The sequence below is a fragment of the Sorex fumeus genome, unplaced genomic scaffold, assembly GCF_029834395.1.
Source record: "Sorex fumeus unplaced genomic scaffold, SorFum_2.1 ptg000002l, whole genome shotgun sequence".
NCBI lineage: Eukaryota > Metazoa > Chordata > Mammalia > Eulipotyphla > Soricidae > Sorex > Sorex fumeus.
In genome coordinates this window covers 73,955,118-73,981,149 of record NW_026606059.1, presented here as the reverse complement: position 1 = coordinate 73,981,149, position 26,032 = coordinate 73,955,118, and the positions used below count along the sequence as shown (strand labels likewise).

The 26,032-nt window shown below is 36.7% G+C and overlaps 1 protein-coding gene across 2 annotated transcripts in view; it reads right to left on the bottom strand.

The window, feature by feature from the left end:
- The window catches only part of ANGPT1 (angiopoietin 1), a 274,095-nt gene that overhangs the window by 101,566 nt on the left and 146,497 nt on the right, over window positions 1-26,032 (bottom strand). For both annotated transcript variants that reach the window (XM_056109883.1, XM_056109891.1), the window contains exon 2: window positions 11,079-11,234. In XM_056109883.1, the coding sequence (XP_055965858.1) occupies window positions 11,079-11,234 (156 nt within the window). The remainder of the gene's footprint in view (window positions 1-11,078; window positions 11,235-26,032) is intronic.

The window sequence follows — 26,032 nt, the reverse complement described above, 5'->3', positions numbered from 1 at the left end:
TCACATAATCTCAAGGTTTAGTCTTAGTAGGGGAAGTGACCAGGATTTCATATTATATTATAGTAAAATTGGAGATAACTACTAGTTGTACTTCCACCCATACTACACACACATTTTCTTCTAGAAAATGTAGATATGCTCAATTCATTTTGAATCGTTAGAATCATGGTACAGATCAGAACTTCAGGAAAGTGAGTATCAATCTAAAGTTTCTTCTCTAAATTTTGCACGAACAGAACTCCCAAGCTTTCCTGGATTTTTTTTAATGAGGTCGGAGTACCCAGAAGCACTTGGGCTTACACCTAGCTGGTGTCCAAGGATTACTCCTGGTGTGTCTGGGGGCCATACAGAATATGAGGTATCAAACTTAGCTAGACATGTTTTCAAGATAAGCATCCTATTGACTATACATCAAAAAGTGTTGGGCACTTTTTCTCCTTTTCTGTAGCAGTCCTCTAAATTTGGGGATGTGTACACCACAAAGCCTTTTCAAAATAACACTGATATACCTGAAGTTAGACTTGAAGAAAGTTGCAGGAGAGAGAGAGAGATATTTACAAGGGACCTAGATAGAAATTATGATAAGATAAGAGTTAGTTGCTAGGGGCTAGGGACATAGTACCAGAGCATAAGGTAAGGGTAAGGTCAGTTGAACTGAACTGTTTTTTTTTTTTCCCAGCAATGCATTTGGTACCTGAATACTGCCTGGAGTGATCTCTAAGCAGAGTCAAGAGTACAACCAGATGTGGTCAAGAAAAAGAAAAAAAAAGTCAAATTCCTTAGATGCACTATTAAAGGGGGACACAAAAATTTTCACACAAAACCCTCAGTAAACAAATAATATTTCAATGTAGCATTTAAATAAATAAAAAACTGTGCAAAATGAATCCATGTTTAAATATGAAACATACTATCACACTTAAATATATACTCTAACCCTACACATGTGATTCAATTTTGCAGACCTGATCTTACCCTGTCTTTGCTCTATGCCTCGCCCTGCAGCAATGAAGTTGAGGCAGCAAAAAGTGAGATTGTGTTTTAAAACTTTTAAGTTGCTAAGATTCTTTTTTTTTCAGTATTCATGAATATGTAACTGAGAACCTGTCTAAAAGTTACTATGGATGATGAAAGAGTATATTCATGGAGTAATTTAGAGTTTTTTTAACCAAATTTCCTGTTATATCATTTCATTTGAGTAAAAGGAGCAATAAGAGAATCTGTGATTGAAGGTCAAATTAGAAGCAGAGAAAAAATTAGAAGTAGAGAATGCTAAGATCAGGGAATCACAAAATTGAATCTTCAACTAGTAAACATTGCTTCTTGTGGGAAAAATTTTGATTTTTATAAAATAAGAATTAAAATATATAAATTAATAAAATATGGGATGTGACACTGATGTGTTTTTGTTAACATTTTGCAGTGTTCGACAGAGTATTCAGTAAATGCTATTTATTTTTATTGGGTATTAAAATATTTATTGAATGCTTTGAGTATATTGTGCCACTGAATCAAACATATGCCAATAAATAAAACCTATTCATTCCTTATTATATTGCAATCTGTGCTTTCTTATATCCTCAAGTATTAAAAAACGTACAAATGACAGAAATTATTTTTCTGCATGTTCACTGAGAACTCATATAGAGACATTCAGAATTACAGGTAACACTACTTATTTCTAAATCTGGAGACTGTAGTAACTCCAAATTTTTCTCTATTTTGTGCTACTTCTAGTCTATTTTCCACATTCTGATCAGGATCAGAATGATCTCTTTAAAACATAAAGCTAATCATGTTATTTATTGTTAATGAGTTAATGACTTCCTTTTGCAAATAGAAACCCCAAATCCTTAACTTCAAGGACAAAGTCCTTAAACCATCAGGGCTCTGCTTATTTTCCGGATCTTTTTTTCTGACATGCTCCTCCTGACTAAACAGGCTCCAAGGATAATGGTTTTCTATTTCCTACCACATGACAAATTCATTTCCAGCTTCATACTTTACACTCAGTTTGCTTAACCCGGAATGCTCACACCTCCCCAGGTACGGTTGGTTTCTACTTGCTCAAAGATGCTAGAAAGTTACTCCCACAGTACCCTCTATCGAGTCATCAAGTTTGATTTCTTTATGGATTCATTACTATTAGAAACAATCTCATACCTTCACAATTGACTCTCTGCACTAAGGGATGCCAGCTGCAGATAGAAAGGATGTCTCTAGCTGGTACCCTCCCCATCCTTCCTTTTCTGCCAAGGTCCCACTACACTGGGTTCTCAGAGATACTTGCTGTATTATATGCTGGATAATGCACAATGAGTTTTCTTTCAAACTAAGAAATGGTAAGGAGAGAGTGAGGGGACCACCCGAACATCAAGGTAGAATTTGATTATGATCGTGTCAATCTAAGGCAGCATCAGAAAGGAGTGGAAGAAGAGGAACAAATCTCAGATGTCCAGCATAAAACATCTGAGTTAGGCTAAGTGGGGGCATCTCAGGTCAGTTTTAAGTACACTGCCAATCTCTTCTTTGCTTTTGAGGACCTTACCTTGACCCAGTTGCTGCTTTATTTCGGCTCTCTCCACTGATATATTAAAATAGACCTAGAGTTCAAAAGTGGACAACTGAAAGAATAATATAGGAAACTATGATAAATTGACCACTTTCTTGCCATGTGTCTATATAGAATTTGCTGCTTAGCAATAATCTATGTGTTCCATTAAAATGACAAAAGACATTTCCTTCTTTAGCCTAAACACATTCCAAAGCACATCTCTAAGAAAGAAAGAATAAAGAGAGCAGAGATAAGTAAAAGAGATGAGGGCATGTGAAGGTAGCCCCCCAAACCATCTCAAGACTCAAGAGTTCCTTACAGGGTCACAGTATGCAAATTATAAGACTTGATTGGAAGGTTTACAAACTATATAAACTTTTTCTTAAAAGTAACAAAATTTAGAAATAATTTCTAAAAAGTGTCTAAAAAGAAGTGAACTAGAGAAATTTAGCCAAGTGATTTTTGAACATCCTGATAGTCCTTAAATTGTTAACTTAGTTAACAATAAAAGTACTATTAATTGCTAATAATATTAATATTAAACAAGGATATAAATTTAGGTATAGTACAAATCATGAAATGAAATTTTCTATACTGCTTATTAAATTTAAAATCAATTCTGTCTACTGTGTTTATTTATACTTTAATTATGTTTTTAAATGAAATATATTAGCTAAGGTATAATAACTCGCAATTAGATTTTGGCATAAGAATGAACTAGTATATATATAAGGAATGAAAGAAAATTTTAAAAATTTACAATCAAAGAAATAATTTTGGGGGGAGCAGAGAGATGGCACAGTGAGTAAAGAACTGCCTAGCATGCATCAGACCTGGTTTCAATTCCTGACACCCCATAGGGTCCCCAAAGCTGCCAGAAGTGATGACTGAGCACAGAACCAGGAGTAAGCCCAGTCAGTAAGCCCAGGCAGGTTCCAAAACAAAACCAAACAAAGAGATTTCTTTTGGTGAGTGATGGACAATGGACCAAACATCAATCTAAAGATTATCTGAAGAGAAAGACAGACAGAAAGACAAACAGACAGGCAGACAGAGACAGAGACAGAAAGAGACAGAGTGAGCCAGAGAGGAGGGGGGGTGCGGTTCCTGCCTCTATGGCTGGAGATGGGTTAGGGTTTGGAGGGAAACTTGGGACACTGATGCTAGGAAATGTACACTGGTGGAGGGATGGGTGCTGGAACACTGTATGACTGAAACCTGAGCATGAACAGTTTTGTAAGGGTGTATCTCACAGTGATTCAATAAAAAATTAATAAAAAAGTAAAAATAAATTAAAAGGCTAAAGATTATCTGTTAATATCCTAGGGAAAACAACCATTGAGATCCGTGGTGGCTTCTGCCCTAACCAAGTTAAAATAGAGTCACTGAGAGTGTGTCAATTTTGAATTTGTGTGTTCTGCTGAGACAGAATATAGTGACCAGACTTTTATCAGAATTCTTCAAAACACTCAAATACAGTGCTCGACACACCAAAACATGTGTTCCACTTTCTTCAAACACTTTTAAGTGTCCCACATTTTTTCACAAGAAACATTTTATTCATTATTTTTGTACTTTTTTTTGCCACACCCAGCTGTGTTCAGATCTTACTTCTGACTTTGTGCTCAGGCATCACACATGATGACTATGATAGACGATATTGGATGCCAGGGATCGTAACTGGGTTGTGTGTGTGTGCAAGGCAAGCATATTATTTGCTGTACTAATGCTATGGCCTTCAAAAGAAAAAAAAATTTAAAGGCAGATAACTACACAAAATTAAATGGAATGTTAAAATCCAAAACCAAAATGTCTATAAATTTTGGGAAAAAATCATTAAAGAAATTTAAATATGATAGATAAATAATCTTTAAAGAAATACTACTAATCAGTGACAAGATACCATAATAATGTATAATATTCATTCAATATGCCAAACACAGTAACAACAAGTCTCACAATGGAGACATTACTGGGCCCACTTGAGCAAATTGATGAACAACGGGAGGACAGGGCTACAGTGCTACTCATTATATATTATTTTTAATGTTATATGTATGTTACACTTAGAATGTAGTAATCACCTCACTGATTATTTTTCATAAATAAAACACTTAAATTACAAAGGCAGAATTTGTGGTAGAAGAAATTTGTCTAACAGAGATAATAAACAGACACAGAGTGGAACCTAGGTAGGCGTGCTGAGTCTGAGTTCTTCCCAAAAGAAGAACAAATATTCATTTCAAATAACTCTGAGATCCTTTTGTTGCAGTGAAAACTTTCAATTTTTTCTTTCCTCCCCAACATTACAATAGAAGACATTATATTGTTTTGTTGTTGCAGGGAAAGACATTCATTTTTTTCCTTCCTCCCAACATTATAGTAGGCAGAAAGGTATCAAGTTTCTCATGTTCTTTCAGAATACAGAGAAAATAGACTCAACAACTTGTCAGAACAACTTGCACTAGACTGTTGTTATCCAAAGCAATATTCTGGCTCATCAGTTTTCAGTGGATCTATAGTAACGGCAAAAACCCATCGACATTGATCTTTACTCAGAAGTACGGGCTTAAAACTACAGAAATTAAAGGACCGATGATAGTTTAATCATTTGGCTGGCATATAAAAAGAGTCTACTATGTTCTTAAGGACTGTCCTAAATTCTAAGATCAAATTAGTTAACAGGGCACATAAAATACTTGCTCTTTTCTTGTTTAAATCCTAAGCAGTGGTTGTTGGCTGTTTTTTAAAATAAGAGTCAGATACATGACGCGTGGTGGGCCATATGGTACAATTACTCAACTCTCTTATTATATGGAGAAAGTGGTAAAAACACCACATATAAATGAACTTGTATAACTGTGTTCAATAAAACTTTGTTTACAAAAAGTGATAGTAGATTGAGTTTGACTTTGATTTTTGGGTCATAGTTCACAAGCTCTCTCCTAATGGGTTATCAAAACAAACAAACACTGTCCACCCGTTGTTCATCAATTTGCTCGAGCGGGCCTAGTAACATCTCCATTTTTTTGAGACTTGTTGTACTGTGTTTGGCATATTGAATACATCGCAGGTAGCTTGCCAGGCTTTGCCGCGTGGGCAGGATACTCTCGGTAGCTTGCTGGGCTCTCTAAGAGGGGTGAAGGAGTCGAACCTGGTTTGACTGGGCTGGCTGCACGCAAGGCAAACACCCTACCACTGTGCTATCGCTCCAGTCCAGTGGGTTTTCAAACACTTTTAAAAGACCTTGTGAGAAAAATTAATTACCCAAGCATTTTCCTTAGATGACCCATTAGCAATTTTATTTTCTTTTCACTAAACACATTTTCATGAATATTCAATTAGTCCCTAAAACAAGTAAAAGTGCTCCAAGGCACCAACTTTTAATTTTCCTTTTAAATGTATTTCTGCCTGAGGTTTCATGTTTATTGATCAACCTGTTCCAAACACTCTTAAATTTGTAATTGTACCACTGAAGTCCACTCAACAGATGCAAGAGTTCGCGACCTTTGAGAAGCAGATGCCACAACAAGATTGGACATGCAGAAAATTTATTAGGGGAAATGTCTGTCAAAGAAAATGGGGAAGAAAGCAGAAGGGGCCAAGCAGTACATTCTCACTGGGATATAGGACTGACTGCAATGAGGAAGAGAGGGAAGGAAGAAAGAGCAAGGGAGTCTCAATGTGCAGGGCCATTGTGAGAAAATTTAGCAACTGATGAAGCAGCCTTAGCAAAAGACGTGTATCTGTTAAGCCCTAAAGCTCCCACTTCAGGCTTAACTATTTCCACCTCACTGCAAACTGTGGCTTCTGCACTAAGAAGGATAAATTTCAAAGCACAGCAGCTGGAGCCATTGGTGAATTAGACCTCCCACAGTAGATTGGATAAGTGCATGTTTATTGCTATTTTAAGAAAAAAGGTCACAATACTAATTATTTTGAGAGAAAGTTAGGGAATAAATGGTTTAGAAAAGTTTTGTCACATTAACTTAATTCAGATCAGTAGGATAAAGATTGCTTTACTTATTGCTATATTCTACGTAGTTGGAATAAAGTATCTTGGGCTTACACCAAGAAGGTGCTCAGAAAACATCTATTAGAATTTGGTTAGAACACTCAAGTTCCCACATAAAAGATTGAAAATTGGAGAAAACTTAGGCTCATTATCAAGGAATTCCTTAGAATTACATGACAAATAAAGGCAAGAACAAAGCAGAACCTTGATTATAGGAGATGCTGTGCAGGCAGGCACACGTCAAATTGGTAGTAACTGCTGGGCTCAGAGTGATAGTACTGTCAGTGGTGTGCTTGCCTCGCATGTGGCCAACCCGGGTTCCATCTGCAGCATCCCATATGATCCCCTAAGCATGCCAGGAGTAATTTCTGAGTGCAGAGCCAGATGTAAGTCCTAAGAATCTCTAGAAATAACTGCAGTAACATATTTATTATATATAAAAAGTTCTCTTTTAGCATCATATTGCTTTTACATTACTTGATTTTTATTTTTATCCCATTGTCCTGTAACCACAAAAACCATGAGAGAGGCAAAAGAGCCAGCATGGGCTAAGCATGTATATTCTGGTGCAGGACTGCTTAGTCCAAGGACTCACTGCAGTGTTTATTAATTCATTTACTTGACTACTTCTATCACTTTCTTTTAATTTCAACAACTATAGACAAGGGATAGTAACAGAATCTACCCCAAGGACTTTAAAATATAAGCCAATAACTAACACATATAATTTCTTAGAACAGAGCCAAGCAAAGATTATCAGAAATGAATTTTAATGCACTTAGTCAAGTAGTTCATCTCTAATCCAAACTGCACCGAGGAAAGAATTCAGACTCATACTACATGAAGGGCCATGAATAGTGCCTGAGACTAATCTTTTAACTGCATACTTGGAAAGAAGTACCAGAAAGAGAGCAATATTGGTACAAACAAATAATAGATTGAGAAATACATTGCAAGCGAGACTAAGGACATGGTGTTAGTTTCTGATTCTAACATCCATTATCAGCAGTTATTTACTATCCATCTGTATTTTGATCATTATGCTTATTGAGCGCACTATTTTAAAAAAAACATTTCAGTAAAACCAATATTCTAACTCATTTTTTAAGTTCAAGTCTAGGAGTTCAGGAGTACAGAGAGAACTAGAAAGCACTGTTACTTAACTCTATAACATTAACAATGAAACAGCACTACAACATATTGCAAAATTGAAGGCATAATTTATTAAAATAACTGGAAAAACAGAGAAAGTTTTTGGAAAAGCAGCATAGCAGGTAAGTCTCCAAGCAAATCCATGGAGTGATTTGCACAGCAGAAAATTATCTAATGGTTTAAATATGCTAATTATGAGGCTGGAGAGATAGTACAGTAGGTTAGGCACTTCTTGTCTTGCACACATTTGATCTGGCCCAGGTGTGATCCCTGAAACACCATAAGTTCTCTTACTTCTGAGCTCAGAGCCAGGAGTAAGCCCGGAGCACCTCCAGGTGTGGCCACAAAACAAAGCAAAATAACCCCAAAACAAAATATGCTAATTATATAAGAAAGTAGAATATAGGATGAAGGTGTAATTCAGGATTCATTTTTCAAACTGAATTTGGTCATGCATCAGAACTTAAGCACTGTTAAAAAGTTAAGTCAATGTACAATGTGAATTATATGGTTGTACCTCAACAGATGTACATTCAAGTGCTTTGGAGAATCACAGATGCAAATAAGAAACATGAAAATGAAAAAATGAAAATGTGTCACTGCTTCTGTTTTCACAGGCCGGGGAAGGAAGAAGTAGAATAGTCTTTTTTTTAGTGTAAATTTTTATTTTTGTGTTTTTGGAGGAGGTGGGCTACACACAATTGTGCTCAGGGCTTATTCCTCTTGGAGTACAGGGAACTATATAGAGTGCTGAGCAGCAAACCTGTGTTGGCTCTGTGCAAAGCAAGTGCCCTAACCACTGTACTATCTATCCAGTCCCATGTTTTTACTTTGTCATCCAAGCCATGGGCTGGAGCAATAGCACAGCGGGTAGGGCATTTGCCTTGACCACAGCCATGGCCGACCCGAGTTCAATTCCTCTGCTCTTCCCAGAGAGCCCGGCAAGCTACCGAGGGTATCTCTCCCGCACGCCAAAGCCTGGCAAGATACCCATGATGTATTCGATATGCCAAATAGTAACAACAAAGTCTCAAAAAATGGAGACGTTACTGGGCCTGCTCAAGAAAATCGATGAACAACGGGAGGACAGTGACAGGACAGTGACAGGTTCACGTCATTGTTTTCTTGTCTGTTCCCTGTCACTTGGAGTTCTATTGAATTACTCGACTTTTGAGAAGTTTGCTAGGTTTTTAGCTATCTTAAAATTACTCTTAATTCACCAGATAAACCTCTTTTGGCCTTTAATAGCTAGTTTTCCCTATTCCATATAGGATTGAAGATTATTCTGTAAAATTTCAGAGCTATTTTTCACATATTACATATCTTTTGCTCTAAGCATATAGAACATATTATCTTTTAAAATCTCATACAATATGCATTTTAACCACTTAGAGACTAATAAACTAGCAATGGGAATAATTTCTCTACAACACCAATTCTTAGGTTGGAAGAGAATGAGAAATAAAACAACTCAAGATATTAGGAAAAAATGGAAAATATAAAGCACTCATATATGTCTGACAACTTATCATAACAGAAATGCATAAAACTTCCAAATATTCAGTCAAGTACAATGATGTGTGTTTCAGTTTAAAACATGCGAGAATGATTTGTAAGAGATTATAAGCATTCTATTCTTAAGAGAAAAAGAAAAATATGCTCACATCACTTGTACAAGAAGCCACTGTTCATAAATCACCAAAATTCCTTAGTGTGATGATAAATTACTATGTAAAGTCTTATCACTTTAGTTATATTAGTTTCCTTTCCCTATCCTCCACAGTTATCTGATGGCAACATGCTTCAAGACATATTTTCTGAATCCTATATGGATTTTTGCTACATACAATGAACTTTTAAGCTCATATTCAATTACTTATTAGTACTGCCAATCCCAAGGAACAGAAAAGGAAAGAAATGAGTACTACTTACTGTGAGTCACGGGCTGATTATTTATTGAGTCAAAGTGAGAAAATCATTGATATTTTGGGAACTCTTGTCTATTCTGAATAGTACCACAAAGAAGTATGTGGTAAAGTTTCCTATGTAATATAAAATTCTCTATAACCAAAGAAATTATCCCTGTTATTTTTAAATGTCAGTATGTGATCTGTGATGCCATTAACACAATAAAATAAAATACTGCTTCACCTCAGTTTTGAACTTCTATGGCTCAAGTAGTTAAGTAAAGAGATCCTTAGACTGGAGTGGCTCTGAGGCTGTGGTATCTTATATAAGCAAACAAATCCTAAGCCAGAGTCAATGCCTTCAAATTCCCAAGGAAATAAAAGTCAGTAACAACAATCATTATCAACCAACTGTTTTTTTCCAATTACAGCAACCACTTATGCCACAGCCAATCTAAATCATTCATTATGTCTCTATTAAAACCTTTCCCTAGTGCCTCAGTTTTCTTTTAACATACACTTTAGCCTAATCATTAATGGGAGGGAGATAGCTCAATGGTCTGGAGCACATACTTTGCATACAGGAGGCTGGGTTCCATTCCCAGCAGTACATGTTCCCTCAAGTATCTATGGTAGTGATCACCAAGCACCAAGAAATGTGTAGTCTCACCAGCACCACTTAATTATAACCCCAAAGTCAAAACCCACCTCCAATAGAATGCTAACTAGAAAAACCATGTCCATAGTTCAAAGGCAATGCTGATAATCTTTTGGCTAACACATTATATATTTGCTAACTGTAGTGGTAGGCAGTGATGATTAGAGAGTATAATTTGTATTCATGCTTATGTATAATAAGCACAATTACACATAAATAATTATGGCACTGTCCATGGTAGGGCAAAACTGCATATGCATACATATTAATATATGAAGAATTTTCAGGTGACTTATTAATGAAACCATTGTAGATTCTTTTAAAAATTTTATTCATTCCAAGAGTTCATATGAGGTTTTCCATCCTGTCCACTGAGTACATAAAACCACTGCAGGTACCACTATGAACTCGAGATCTAGCAGAGACAAAACACTACATCAAAGGCACCACTCCAACCTAAGTAGTTATTTTGTTTGACACGTATCATATCACAGTTAGTAGCTGTAGTGTTTATTTGAACTTAAATGCTGATTAAGTCCCTTGCCAGCCATGTGTTTGCAAACACATAGAAATCTAAATAGACTGGCTCATTAAATCAAAAGAAACATGCATCGCCTGTTAGGCAGTCATTGTTATTATCAATAAACAAAACAAAAAAATGTACATTTCCCCAGTCTCAGTGCTGAAATATGCTGTGTTTATGGAATAATCAAAAAACAAAACAAAACCCAAAATACCCCAAACCACAAAGTTCCGGGTAAGGAGTTGGTCGATGAGGGGGCAGGGGTGTACCTGGGTCTCAACATCTGTCAGCTTTCTGGTTTGCTCTGCAGTCTGAGAGAGGAGGCTGGTTCCTATCTCAAGCATGGTGGCCGTGTGGTTCTGAACTGCATTCTGCTGTATTTGGGCCATTTCTGACTTCATATTTTCCACAATGTAGTTCTCAATCTGTAAGAGATAAAGGAGAAAACATACTACATTATAATAAGTAAAGCCCCTCCGCTGAAGCACTCTAATATTTACAATGACAAAACAAGACACAGCTGGCAAATCAGCCATCTGGCAAGGATCCTCGGCATCCCTGGGATTTGGGAGAAAAGCAGCAGTGCACACAAGAATCCAGTTAACAACAAATCCCTAATATATACAAATAATTACTGCACTGCACAGTACTGCACTATCCTCTAGTTGTTCATCGATTTGCTCGAGAGGGCCCAGTAACTTCTCCATTGTGAGACTTGTTGTTACTGTGTTTGGCATATTGAATACGTCACAGGTAGCTTGCCAGGCTTTGCAGTACAGGCTAGATACTCTTGGTAGCTTGCCAGGCTCTCTGAGAGGGGCAGAGGAATCGAACCCGGCTGGACCAGGTCAGCTGCTTGCAAGGCAAATGCCTACCGCTGTGTTATTCTAATTGCAATAATGCAAATTTGCACTTCTATCATCTCCTTTAAACTTCACAGCAAAGATATGAGTTAGTCAGACTGTCCACACTGTTTATTTTTTTATATATAGATGAAGGAACAGAATCCAGGGAGGTCAATGATGAGCACGGGGTCAGCCAGCAAGAAAGCAGAAGAGTTAACTGAATAATTTCAATCTAAATCTTAGATTTCTAGTCTTTTCGGTATATCTGATTGACTACTCATCTCTGAGTAAAAATTCAGCCTCATCCTTCAGGAGTATCACCTTAAAGTCTTCCCTGGGACAGGGGAATGGGTGACAAGGAGTGGGAAAAGGTAGCTCTCCAAAACCAAATCTGTAAGGGAATATGAAAGTACAGAGGGCAGCATTATAAAATGCACCGCAGAACATGAGCTAATCATTACCATTCTTATTGTTCCCAGCAAGCTTCAAAACTGGCACTGAAAGTATCCATAAAAGGGGCTCTGGGCCTCTCACCTGTGGTAATGTCTTGTCCATTTAGTGCCATCTGAAAGAACACTATAGTTGTCAAATAAATGGTACTATCGGGACAAAGAAGAATTTTTAAGTGCTTCACAGCAAGGGAGCTTGTCAGGCACCAGTGAATAAAACCAAACATATGTGCTACTTGACAAATACAGAAGAAGTCTGCCCCCTTCCTGTCAATACACTTACTCCTTCTGCCCCCCCCCCCCCCAGTCCCCACCCCACTGCCTGGTGACTACATTTTATTACCCAATTACACATATGGGGAAATTGCATCCCAGAGAAATCAAGTCCAAGGCCACACACCACAAAAGCAGCCAGACTTGGATTTGAGTGCTGAAGTCCTTAACTTTCATACCAACACTCTTAGCCACTTGCTACCTCTGCCAAGTCCTGCTTTATAAGCTGAGTTCCAAGTCATTAACAGCTACGTGATTTTCACTGATTTAGTGAAGCACAGTATATTCACTATTTATAATTCATAGTAACATTATTAACATGTAATAAATAGAGTCTAAACCAAAATTCCCCTATGTGAAACTTTGGCAGCTTATGTTCTAACACCATCTCTTGCTTATTTCTATTTATCAAACACGACTCTTCCCAAAGCTAGGAAATAAAAGAGGAAAATCCCACTCACATCATTATGAATGCATTCAGACTTTTCCTTTGTCAATATAAATTATCTACCCTTTATTCCTTATTTCCAAATTAGCAGTAGTAGGAATAATTCAACCCATAAAAATTTTATCATAAACAAAATGATGATGGATTAAAACAATTGTGTGAAAATCATCATAAGAGAGTTTCTGGATCAAATTCTGGCTGTATTCCAATTGAACTGACATCAACAACAATGGAGGAGTAGGGGAAATGAGGTATATCAGAGTATCAGATATCTGTTGTTTTAAAGTCTGCTTGGTAAGTTTTGCCTTTCTTTCTAAAATACCCCAACTTTCTTTTGGAAATTTATCTCTATCGACTTCAGAACAAATGCTTTGGGTGGAATAGTTCCATGTTCACGCCATTTATCAGCACATGTTTGAATCTTACAAATCAAAATGTTGTACTCTTACTTAGAGAAAAGTTGCCAAAGAACAGAAAGATAATGTGAGTAAATTAAGTCTTGGTCTGAAAGTTTGGTCAATTATCTACAAAAATTCTTTCACCTCTGTATCAAAAAGCTTGTGACAGTAAGCCTCAGATGGTTGAAGCCACATTTTTCTACAATAACAGAAAGAAAAGGATTAAAAATGTCTACCATAGAGGCAGGCAGGAAGGTGGAAGGTAAACTGGGGACATTGGTGGAAGAAGTTGACACTGGTGAAGGCAGAGGTGTTGAAAGATTGCATGCCTGAGATTCAGTATGAATGACTTAGTCACTATTGGTGATTCAATAAACAAACAAATAAAACTAGAGCCAGTTCTAAGACCAAGGTTGACTCAGAAAAGAGGGTAACAGATGAGAGAGAGAAAAATGAGAGAAGAGGAGGAAAAGGAGAGGATGGGGAAGAGGACCATGTAGCAGTGGCAGTACATGTAGGAGGATACGTTAGTACAACTTGATCTGACCTAACTGCTCAGTTGAAAATTGTATGATCTAACAATTAACCCTTGAGCAGTCCATTTTATTTTTTCTGTTTTTTTTTCAGCCACATTGATTTGTTTTCTAATACATTAAACACAAAGAGATTAAAACTGAGAATAGCTGATGGATGTATTAGCAAAGGACACTTCAGATAGGCAAGTCAGTATGGTCCTAGCTCATCTGTAAAGCTTATGACTGCATATGAACTTGTATCTTTTTAAAAATGGTAGATATGTCCTGCAATGGAGATGAAACTTGCCACTTACAGCTGACATTTGTTGCTTACATAGCAGGCATGGAGTTAAGTGCATTCCTTTTATAATACACTTAAATCTCATAACAACTCTCTGTGGTAGGTATTATTACTGTTGCTTTATAGGTGAGACTACTGAAGCTTAGAAAATTTCTGTTAACTTCCTCAAGAACAAACCAGAACCCAGTTCCCCCTCCCTGTCCCAACATAAATACTGTGTTCTTTTTCAGTTTGCACTACTTATTCTATGCATTTTACTTCGTGGGTCCCAAACCTTGTGTATTAATCAAAACTACATGGAAAATGTTATAAAAATGCAGATATTGGTCCAATACACAAGAACTCTGGGCCCGAACTTTCAAAGACTTGCTTTAGGGATCTATACATTTTCCAGTTTCCAATTCAATTCTGATGCAAACACCAATGCTTGTCAAAATGTGGTTCTTAGAATCAGGATAGTTTATGAATCATCTGCCATAACATGCAGAACTGTTCCAGAATGCAGGTCATGATGCTAACTATGCACAATTTAACTTAGTACATCAATATGTACAGCTAGACGTGTATATATCAATATCTATATTCATATATGCAAATATACAGACTTTCTTAATAAAATAATTATTTTACTGCCTTCAAGATCAAGCTTCTTGCTGACAATTTTCTTCAGTAGCAGTGATTTAACAACCAACTTTATCATGATGTCATAGTCCCTATTTACTAAGAAATACAAAGTGAACATTTTATTTCCTATGTAGATTCATTTCCTTGGAGTTAATCCACTAGCCAGTCAGTTCCAATATGGATCAACTGATAGACATACACCAGTTTATGAAGTTGGATAGAGGTAGTGAGTTCAAAGAAGTTCATTTGCTCTGAGCATGAGAATGAACAGGTACCCTTGCCACCTATGGAGGACAGAAGGCACAGGGCAAGTGCCTCAAGTGTCAGTTGTTCTGTGGTCCTATGATTATGATAGGTCCTATGATACATTCATATATTCTGTATTATTTGTCTTTTTTAACTGCAAAAGGTAAAACAAAGTCACAAAAGCTGCATTATGCCAGGCCTCATTAAAGATCTCCCAATACTACTGACCTGGTTGTAGAAATAAGGTAAGTTTCCAACAAATACTAAAATTCTTATTTCAGCTGCCATGATGAGTAAGATGAATATAACTCTAGTTAATTATTTTTTAATCAAACGGGGCTGCTTTGACCAACAGTACATGGCTTTTAATGCAAAAGGTAATGGCACACTTAAGTAGCAAAAACCAGATGTAGTTGATTTAATGACTGAAAAGGGAAGCAGAAGTCAAACATACAATGTGTGATTAATAAGGAGGAGTACTTTCATCTTATCTCTAAACATTCCTCCGTATATGTATAACTATGAAATCAATCTTGATGTGCTGTATCAGCTGTATTCAGGAAAGATTTGGAACAAATTTGATTGTCTTCATATATTCCCTACTGGTTTGAAAAATATCTTTACATAGTATGATGACTAACTCAAAGTTAAATATTTTATGAACTATAAGAAGTGAATTTGAAGCTTAAACCAGTGCTGATAAGCTATAAAGTAGGAGGTTCACAACCTGAGTCACAATATTATTTGATTATGTTGCCACACTCAGTATGACTTGAATTTTATAAAGCATTGACAAAAGTCTAGCAAGAGGAAGTAGGATGTGATTTGCAATCAGATTATCAATAATGAATGATGGTTTTCAAACTAGGAAATAAGACTACATTTATAATGTGATTTAGTATCTGCAGAGCTTTCGGAATATAGTCTGACCCAATCTTTATACTCAGAATTCAAAGGAAATGTTGACTTCATTTTATGATTTAAGAAAAGGGAAGGTAAAGGTAAGCGATAGCACAGCGGGTAGGGCGTTCGCCTTACAAGCGGCCAACATGGCCGACCTGAGTTCGATTCCTCCGCCCCTCTCGGAGAGCCCGGCAAGCTACCGAGAGTATTCGATATGCCAGACACAGTAACAACAAAGTCTCCAATGGAGACGTTACTGGGCCCGCTCGAGCAAATCAACGATCAACGGGAGGGCCTTTACCTTTACCTTTTTAAGAAAAGGGAAGGTCAAAGACCTCAGGTGGCTTGGTAGATTAAAAAAAAGAAAGAAAGAAAATAAAAAGAGCCAAATCTATCTTTTGAAGTTCTTCTAACACAAGAGTTATGGAAATTTCTCTGTTTTTGGATCGTTTGGGTAATTATTTGATTACATTTTGGCCAGCTCATTAAGAATTTTTTAAGTTAAACTTTTGAGAACAATGTGCCTTATTACATTATTACATTGTTACAGTTTCACCCTGCCTCCCTATAGTAGAGGCCAAATTAATCTGAGGTGAGGGGAGAGGGTGAGAGGCCTTACAGCAAGGTATGCAGAAAGTTTGTTTGCCAGCACCTTTTAATATAATGGGTCATTAAAAATCCTCTCATCAGTTTCTATTTTTTTCTTACCATATAAATTTTAATGTTGCTCTCTTCCAACTATTCTGCTTCATATATAGGATCATAACATGTGAAAGGGAATAAGAACAGCAACAGCACATTAAAATTACTAAGGACTAAGTCTGGTTGTATTCTAGACTTTACAAAAATGCAGCTCATTGACTTTACAACAGTTCAGGAACTGTATTATTTTTCTTGATTTCACTGATAAGGAAACAGGTTTAGTGAAGTTAATTAAATTGTCTGAGATCACACAGTCGAGCAGGTCTGTCATCTCTCTGCAAGATGGTAAATGGCCTTGTTGGTTGTGATCCATTTTAAACATAGCCATGCACTATGCACTGAGCATAAGCATGCGACTACCAATGCTAAACAAAATTCAGTAACACATAATATTCTTACAGGAAAAATGAAGGTTACAGACTGAGGACGTAAAACTTGTTCAAAGATAAATTTCTGCGTTTTATTTATGTTTATGTTGATTTATGGATAGAATATCCTAGAAAATATTGTAGTTGGTAGAAAAGTAAATATATAGTCAACTGCATGACAAGTAGCACTATTACACAGACAAGAAATATTTTTTAGGAAGCCAATATTATAAGCCACTTTTGGTTAACACTAAATCACCTGCCTGTATGTTTTGCCTAGAGACTAGTAAAAAATTAAACTATTATTTCCCTTTATAAATGACATTTTGGGAGAGCTGTCTGTAGGGTGGCTCTCCTCTCCAGTAATGTCCCTCAAAATTCTTGCCTGTCAATGCTCATGAGAACCAGAAATCTGTGTGATATTATGACTTGTCTTGCATGTGAAATGCATTCTCTATCATTTCACTTCAAGAGATCACTTCAAGGAATATCTTAAATGAGAGCATATCTTAAAGCACAAAGAATAGAATTTCTCCATGTAATTCTTAAGAAAATAACATTTTAAGCCCTATAAAAATTGACAAAGGCATTGTTCACTTAAAATATGTTATAGATTAACTGGACTCTCATTGAATGTTGGTGCATATGGTATTACTCAGTTATGGCAAAACAACCATGAAATAAAGTAAAAGGGTAAATACGGAAAAGCAATAAAAAGGTAAAACAATTCAAAAAATGCCTTAAATGTTGATGGTTTTATCTAATATCATTGTTTCATAAATCAGTGGTAATATTAAGAATGCAGCTGTATCTAGGTTTACAGTTGTATTTAAAAAGATGGCTGAGGCTACATATATTATTTACAGAGATTTTTATTATTAAATCTCCCCATATTCAGTTTCTTTTATCCAATGAAGATATGAAATTGTCTTTTTAAAAACAACAGAACTAAACAATTGGTATTTGAAACAGTTTCTCTACTGATATGCGTGACATGAGTTTTATTTCTCATTCTGGTGTGTGAAGGACCACTTACTATTTATGGAAGAAATAAATCCATTAGAATACACGAGCTGGAAGAAACATTAAGAATTATGAGTTTTGGGACTCATTTTGGGATTGAGACTCAGAAAGGCCATAGAAAGCAAGGTGGAACAGCTAACTAATGTCAGGTGCTGGGATGTAAGAACTCAGTCTGTGGGAAAATGAGACTTAAGAGCTGAAACTTGTTGGTTGGTTGGCAGGTAAAGCCAAACACAATGGCTGCTGATATCCCTGATCAAGTACCCATTTATTTTCCAGTTCCTTATTTCCTAATATTTGCTTTACTTCTGATCTGAAGTTTCCCTTTCTCAACACCAATTCATGCTCCATAAGACTTGGGCATCTTGCTTTTGCTTTCTGTACTTTTTCATTTCCTAGCAGCATTGTCCACCAGTTGCTCCTTAGTTACAAGCCCTCAGTTTCTTCTTTCTTTTTTATTGAATCGCCATGAGAAACAGTTACAAAACTTCCATGATCAAGTTTCAGTCATACAATGTCCGAACACCCATCGCTCCACCAGTGTGCATTTTCCAGCACCAATGTCTCCAGTATCTGTCCTGCCACCTCCACCCCATAATTTCCCCTACCTCTATGGCAGACACCTTCCTTCTTACTCTCTCTACTTACTCATTCTCTTTCTACTTCCTTCTTTCTCTCATCATGATTTTCAATACAGATACTAAGAGGCCATCATGTTTGATCTTTAGTCTACTTTCAGCACATATCTCCCAACCCAAGCAATCCCTACAAACATCATTGACTTAATAAGCCTTCAGTTTCATCCTAGTCTTATTCTTCCTTAGTATCATCCAATAGGCATCAAAATCCAGTCCAAAACAGTTCAAGCAAACTATACCTTGTACATCATGTTTACTGAGAGCTAACAAACAGATGAATGCATCCTATGAAATAAATCTGGTTCCATGTAATATGAGTACGAAGATTTGATTCTTCTAAAAACTAGACATTCATAATGGGTTATTTCAAAAAAGTTGATAAAAATTTGGATGGAGTCTACTTCTGACCACATTCTTCCTGTAGAAATCTTATATCTGCTTAGTAGAGAAAATCTCTCAGCTATTGACATTCAAAAAGTGAGAGGGTGCTTGTTATATCATCTCCAAAGAACTAGTAACAATACCCTCACCGAGTTCCTGGTGAGGCTAAACTAATAAGAGCAATGGAGAAAATCCTACATGAGTAAATTCTTCTAAAATGGTTTCCCTTAATGAGGACTCAGAGGACCACATTTTTGTGGTGCTGAAAAGTTGTCACAGTCATATATAGCACCTCAGAGTTGGGTCAGGCTCCAGTAAAGTCATTCTCCTTTCATCTAAACAAAATGAGATGTTTCTTATGCCAAAATATATTTTACTACCCTCAAAATATATTTTACCACCTCTCCTTGGTACCCACCTTCTCACACAAGAAGGAGTCATGAAGCCTTAAAAACATTTATGTTCCTGCTTAATTTTTCCCCTTTTACCTTTTTTAAGACATATGGCTCATTAAAAAGCACGTTAAACTAGGAGTCAGTTTATCCAGATTTTAATCCAGGTACTATTATTGGCTTATTCTGTGAACTAGGGGAAGTCACTTAAGCAATTTGGGCTTCAGAATATATGTTTAAAATTAAAGACTAGATTAACTTTTTCTAATGTATCTTAAATCTCCCAAATTACTTCATTTAAATCTTCCACAATAAAGTAGAGGGCCTTGGAGGATTTAAATTTTTACTTACTATAAAAAACTAACACATGGATAAATGAAAAAATGTCTATAAAATATTCAATATGTATCCTAAATGTCGGGAGAAAAGAAAACACAAATACCTTGATCAGTCTCACAGGTATTCTCAGGTATCACTCTGCCTAAAGCATATTTATAGTGTTTGTTACAATACAACATGACTTTCTTCTTGTTTCTTGCATAAATAATTGACACCACTATTCTCTATATTCATCTGACTACTGGAAGTTGTTTTGACTATCCTCAACCTTCATTATCAACATAAATTGGCATCAGATACTTTTGCTTCTGTCTCTTGAAGGTACCTAGATGCATCTCTCCCTGCTCCCTTTCACATCCTACCTTTCTCCCACCACATTTTTTATCCTCACTAGCACTTATTTAGATCATTGTAAAAATTCTCGATGTTCTGATGGACTCATAACTTATGTCCTCACTCCACACTAGTTTTCTCCAATCCATAATACATAATATAATACAAGGCTCAACGTAAAACACAAATTTGCAACCTGTTAACTAAGACAAACTTACTTTTTTAAAACAACGTAGGGCAATTCTATGATTTGCACTCAGTTTTCTTCATACTATATACACATACAATAAACTAAAGACACCAAATTATTTTTATACTTTCAAACATATCTCCATGCCTTTACATATGACATTAATGATTATTACAACGACCCTTTTTGACCTTTTCCACCTCTATGTACCTTTCTTTGAGGTAGGTTTTGTTTCTAAAACTTTACCTCTTCCTCCTCAAGGAAATGTTCCATTTACAGCTTTCTGTAACACCCTTCTTTTCTAGAACATTGTACTTCTAGAACATTAGGTTCCTTTAAAAGAAAAAAAAAGAAAGATTGTCCTAATCCCAGACAATACTTTAATAATACATGTAAGGCTGAATAAATTCATGCAGAAAAATATTACAAGTCTCTAACTGTGAGCTTAATCTAGTTATGTTTGTTCTTAAATGCATAAAATCTCAGAGTACCCACTGTTGATGGCACCCTTTCTGAATGTCACGAGTACCAATATAAATGTCATGAAAGGGGACTGATCTGGGGAGAAACATTCTAACTTATTAGACCACTAACAGTCACGGTCACAGTCCTCCCATTGTTCATAGATTTGCTCGAGTGGGTCCAGTAACGTCTCCATTTTGAGACTTGTTGTTGCTGTGTTTGGCATATTGAATATGTCATGGGTAGCTTGCCAGGCTTTGCCATGAGGGCGAGATACTCTCGGTGGCTTGCCAGGCTCTCTGAGGGGGCGGAAGAATGGAACCTGGCTCGGCCAGGCCTGCTGCGCACAAGACAAATGCCCTACCACTGTCCTATTGCTCCAGCCCTTAGACCACTAAATTCCATCTTATTAAACTCTATCTTTCAAGCTTTTCTGTACCAATCAATTTTAATACGGATTATTCTTTGAGTTAAATGCAGCAAAAAAAACAAAATCTAACTTATCACTCTATAGTCTAAATTATAAAAGTAAAAGAATGAGTAAAACTTGATTTAGATTAATAGTTTATAATCCAAGTATGTAAAAAAAAAAAACCCTGGAATGAAGGTTTAAATGTACTGCCTGTCTCCATGCTAGATTGGAAAAAAAGTAAAGGAAGAATTAATGAGGGAATTAACACTTCCCAGAAGCAATACCACATGAACCTGGCAGGGTGGTCTGCCTCAGTACTCTACCATGCAGTTTGGAAACAAGGTAGATGAGGGGTAAAAAAGTCAGGGACCCAACGAGATAACAGAGCAGGCATGGCTTGTGCCTTGCATGCAGCAGACCTGGTTTCAATCCCCAGAGCCAAAAGTGGTTTTCCACAGGAGAGATCCCTGAGGACAGAGTGAGCAATTACCCTAAGAACTGCCAAGTGTGACCCCAGAACCAAAAATAATTGAATAAATATAATTAAAATTTTAAAAAAATGTCAGGAGGGTAGTGACATTATAGAAAGAGTTATGCTGGCTTAGATTAAGTAATTTTCCTGGTACATCATGGGATGTGCTATTCAGGATATCAAACTACAAACCAGTCAGGAGCAAGAGCAAGGTATTGGACCAAACACCCCAGGCAAATGCATGCCACTGTATTTTTTTTAATTAGTGAAGCACCATGAGATACAGTTGTAGGTTTACAAACTTCCGTGCTTAGGTTTCAGTTATACAATAATCTGGTACCCATCCCTCTGCCAGTGCCCATTCTCAACCACCAATGATCCCAGCAGCCATCCTACACCCCCATACAATCCCCCATCCCGCCTCACCTTTGTGGCTGGGCATTCCTTTTTGCTTTCTCTTTCCGTTAGGGTGTTGTAGTTTGCAACAGAGGTATTAAGTGCCCATTGTGTTCTGTCTATAGTCTACTTTCAGCACGATCTCGCATCCCTAGCCAATCCTCCAAACATCATTTACTTGCTGTTCCCTTCTCTATCTGAGCTGCCTTTTCCTACAGCATGTACTGCCAGCTTCCAAGTTGTGGAGCAGACCTCCTGGTACTTATCTCAACTATTCTTGGGTGTTCATCTTCCATTATGTTACTTTATATTCCCCAGATGAATTCAGTCTTTCTATGTCTGTCCTTCTCGTTCTGGTTCGTTTCACTTAGCATGATACTTTCCATGTAGAACCACTTGTATGTAAATTTCATGGCTTTATCTTTTCTAACAGCTGCATGGTAATCCATTGTGTAGAAGTACCTAAGTTTCTTCAACCAATCATCTGTTCTCGGGCACTTGGGTTTTTTCCAGATTCTGACTATTGTAAACAGCGCAGCAATGAACATACCAGTGCAGATGTCATTTCAACTGTACTTTTTTGACTCTCTGGGATATATTGCCAGGAGTGCTATTGCTGGGACAAATGGGAGCTCAATTTCTAATTTTTTTAGAATCATCCATACTGTTTTCCAAAAGGGCTGAACCAGTCAGCATTCCCACCAGCAGTGAAGGAGGTTCCCTTACTCACCACATCCGTGCCAGCACCAATTGCTTTTGTTCTTTTGGATGTGGGCCAGTCTCTGTGGTGTGAGATGATATCTCATTGTTGTTTTGATCTGCATCTCCCTGATGAATAGTGATGTAGAGCATTTCCTCATGTGCCTTTTAGCCTTTCAGATTTCTTCTTTGAGAAAGTTTCTGTTCATTTCGAAACCCCGTTTTTCGATGGGGTTGGATGATTTTTTCTTGTGAAGTTCAACCAGTACTTTGTATATCCTTGATAACAACCCCTTATCAGATGGGTATTGGGTGAATATCCTTTCCCATTGTGTAGACTGTCTTTGTATTTTGGTCATTGCTTCTTTTGAGGTACAGAAGCTTCTTAGTTTAAGATAGTCCCATTTGTCTATCTCTGTTTTCACTTGTTTGGCCAGTGGCAGGTCGTCTTTGAAGATACTGTTACTGTCAATGTTGTGGAGGGTTTTGCCAACTTTGTCTTCAATGTACCTTATGGATTCCAGTATAATGTTGAGCTCTTTAATCCATTCTGATCTTACTTTTGTACATGATGTTAGTTAGAGATTTGAGCCCATTTTTTTGCACGTAACTATCCAGTTTTGCCAGCCAATTTGTTAAAGAGGCTTTTCTTGCTCCACTTCACATTTCTTGTTCTCTTATCAAAGATCAGCTGCTCATATATTGGGGGGGTGTCCGTATATTCAACCCTGTTCCATTGGTCTGCATCTGCCTTTCCTCCAGTACCATGTTGTTTTCATTATTACTGCTTTGTAGCAGAGTTTGAGGTTGGGGAGGTTGATTCCTCCCATTTTCTTTTTTCCAAGAATTGCTTTAGCTATTCATTGGGGCTTATATTTCCATATGAATTTCAGGAGTGTTTGCTTCATTGCTTTGAAGAAGGTCATGGGTATCCTTATAGGGAGAACATTGAATTTGTACAGTGCTTTGGGGAATATTGTCATTTTGACAATTTTAATTCTCCTGATCCATTTGCAGGGGATATCTTTTCATTTCCTCATGTCCTCTTTTAATTCCTGAAATAGCGTTTTGTAGTTTTCTTTGTACAGATCTTTTGCTTCCTTAATTAAGCTGATTAGCAGGTACTTAATTTTCTGAGGCACAATTGTGAACAGAAGTTTTTTCCATGTCACTTTCTTCTCTCTCATTATTTGCATATAGGAAATCCATGGGATTTTGGGTATTGATTTTATAGTCTACTACTTTACTATACAAGTCTATTGTTTGTAGGAGTTTCTTGGTAGAGGGAATATACCTTAGGGACAAAAAACACACAGCAGATCCACCATCTGCACTTCTATGTTCATTGCAGCACTATTTACAATAGCCAGAATCTGAAAACAACCTGAGTGCCCGAGAAGAGATGTATGAATAAAGAAACTATGGCACATCTACACAATGGAATATGACACAGCTGTTAGGAAAATTGAGGTCATGAAATTTGCCTATGAACAAATAGACTTGGAGAGTATCATGCTACGTGATTCATAAGGAGAGGAACAGATATATAATTATTGCAATTATCTCTCGGATATTAAAAAACAACAGTATGAAACTAGTATCCAAATCCAGAGGAAATGGACCAGGGTGGGTCAATGGTGGAGGGTATTTAAGAAAGAGTAGGGTCCATTATGACAATATTAGTTGTAAATGATCACTCTGGACAAGAACTGAGCATTGAAAGCAGGTAAAGGGATATACATGATAACCTTTCAGCATCTGTATCACAAACCATAATGTCTAAAATGAGAGAAATAGAAAGAAAGGGGGAGAGGGAGAAGAGAGATGCCTGCCATAGAGGCAGGTTGGGGTGGGGAGTAGGAGGGGTGGGAGGGAAAGTGGAGACATTGGTGGTGGGAAATTACACTGGTGAAGGAATAAATGTTGGAACATAATATGACTGAAACACAATCATGAACAATTTTGTAATGCTCTATCTCATCGTGATTCAATAAGAATACAAAAAGTAAATTAAATTGAATAGTCTAAACTTATTGCAATACAACGCCTTAGGAAACACTGTTTTTAAGTTGTAACCTTCCCATATCGCTTCTTTTCTTGACACAGAATTGCTGCATTTTTCTTTCTTCTGTAGCATCTTTAAATTTTATGTTTGCTTTGATTTTGTATTAATTTTTTTATTTGTTTACAATACAATTACAGCAGTATCATGGAATTATCCATAGACCTTGAGAGAATGAAACTAAGAATAAGTAGTACTGTAGCACTGTCCTCCCATTGTTCATCGATTTGCTCAAGTGGGTCCAGTAACGTCTCCATTGTGAGACTTGTTACTGTGTTTGGCATATCCAATACATCAAGGGTAGCTTGCCAGGCTTTGCTGCGCAGGTGAGATACTCTTGGTAGCTTGCCGGGCTCTCTGAGAGAGATTGTGTGAAAGAATAAGTAACTATTAAAAATTATTTTCCCATTATCATATGCATTTCCTAAAGAATTTTGCAAAAGTCTGTTTTAGAGGCTCATTACTATGTCTGGGGGAACTGCAGCTCATCTCAGTACTCCTTCTGACATTATCTCCATTCCCGGCAAATGATGATCCTTAAAATCTTAATCGTAACTGTCTAGTATATTTTCAAGATTAAAATAAAATGTTAATGTACTAGACAGCTCCTCTGACTCATATTTTAATCAGTATTATTGGTTTGAAATTTAGGTATATTAGCAGTATAGGTTTATTTAAAAGCTCCATACTTAAATTTAGTAGTTTTAACTGCTAACGGAACAGTATTATACTTTGATGCCTGGCTAACAGTGAAAAGAAAATCCTATTAGACTATTTCCCTAAGTTCCTGTTCTGTAGCAAGAAGGAATAAACGTTATCTCAGCCTTTTACAAATCCTGGGGTTGCTTCTCAAAGGAGTAGAGAGAAAGTTTTGTGATGAATCTTCCCCATTTGTAACTGTATCTCAGGATTCTGTATGAATAGTTTTTAATCTTTGGCAAATATTTATTTCCCAGAGAGAGCAATTAGGGAGTTGAGGGGGGAAACGGGGAAGTTACCAAAACTAAAAACTCATTCTTTAATTGTCCTCAAAAGTAAACTGCTACATTAAGATTTTAAAATAACTCTGACCACAACTAAAAAGACAGTTCTCCCAATTTCCTTCATAGCCCCCCCCCCCATTGAATAGATTCTGCAGACTAGATTTTAGAGTACAAAGGGGTTAAAAAGAACAGTTTTCAATCACTTAAAAAATGAAAGCAAAAGAAAAAACGTTCTATTCAACCTAAAAAATAGTATACAAAGTTATATATTATGTTCTCAGTCATAAGTATATTCATATACACGTTTGTATGCATTGAGAAAGGAAAAAAAACTCTGAATTATGAAAAGAGCCTCTCTCTAGCTGTTGG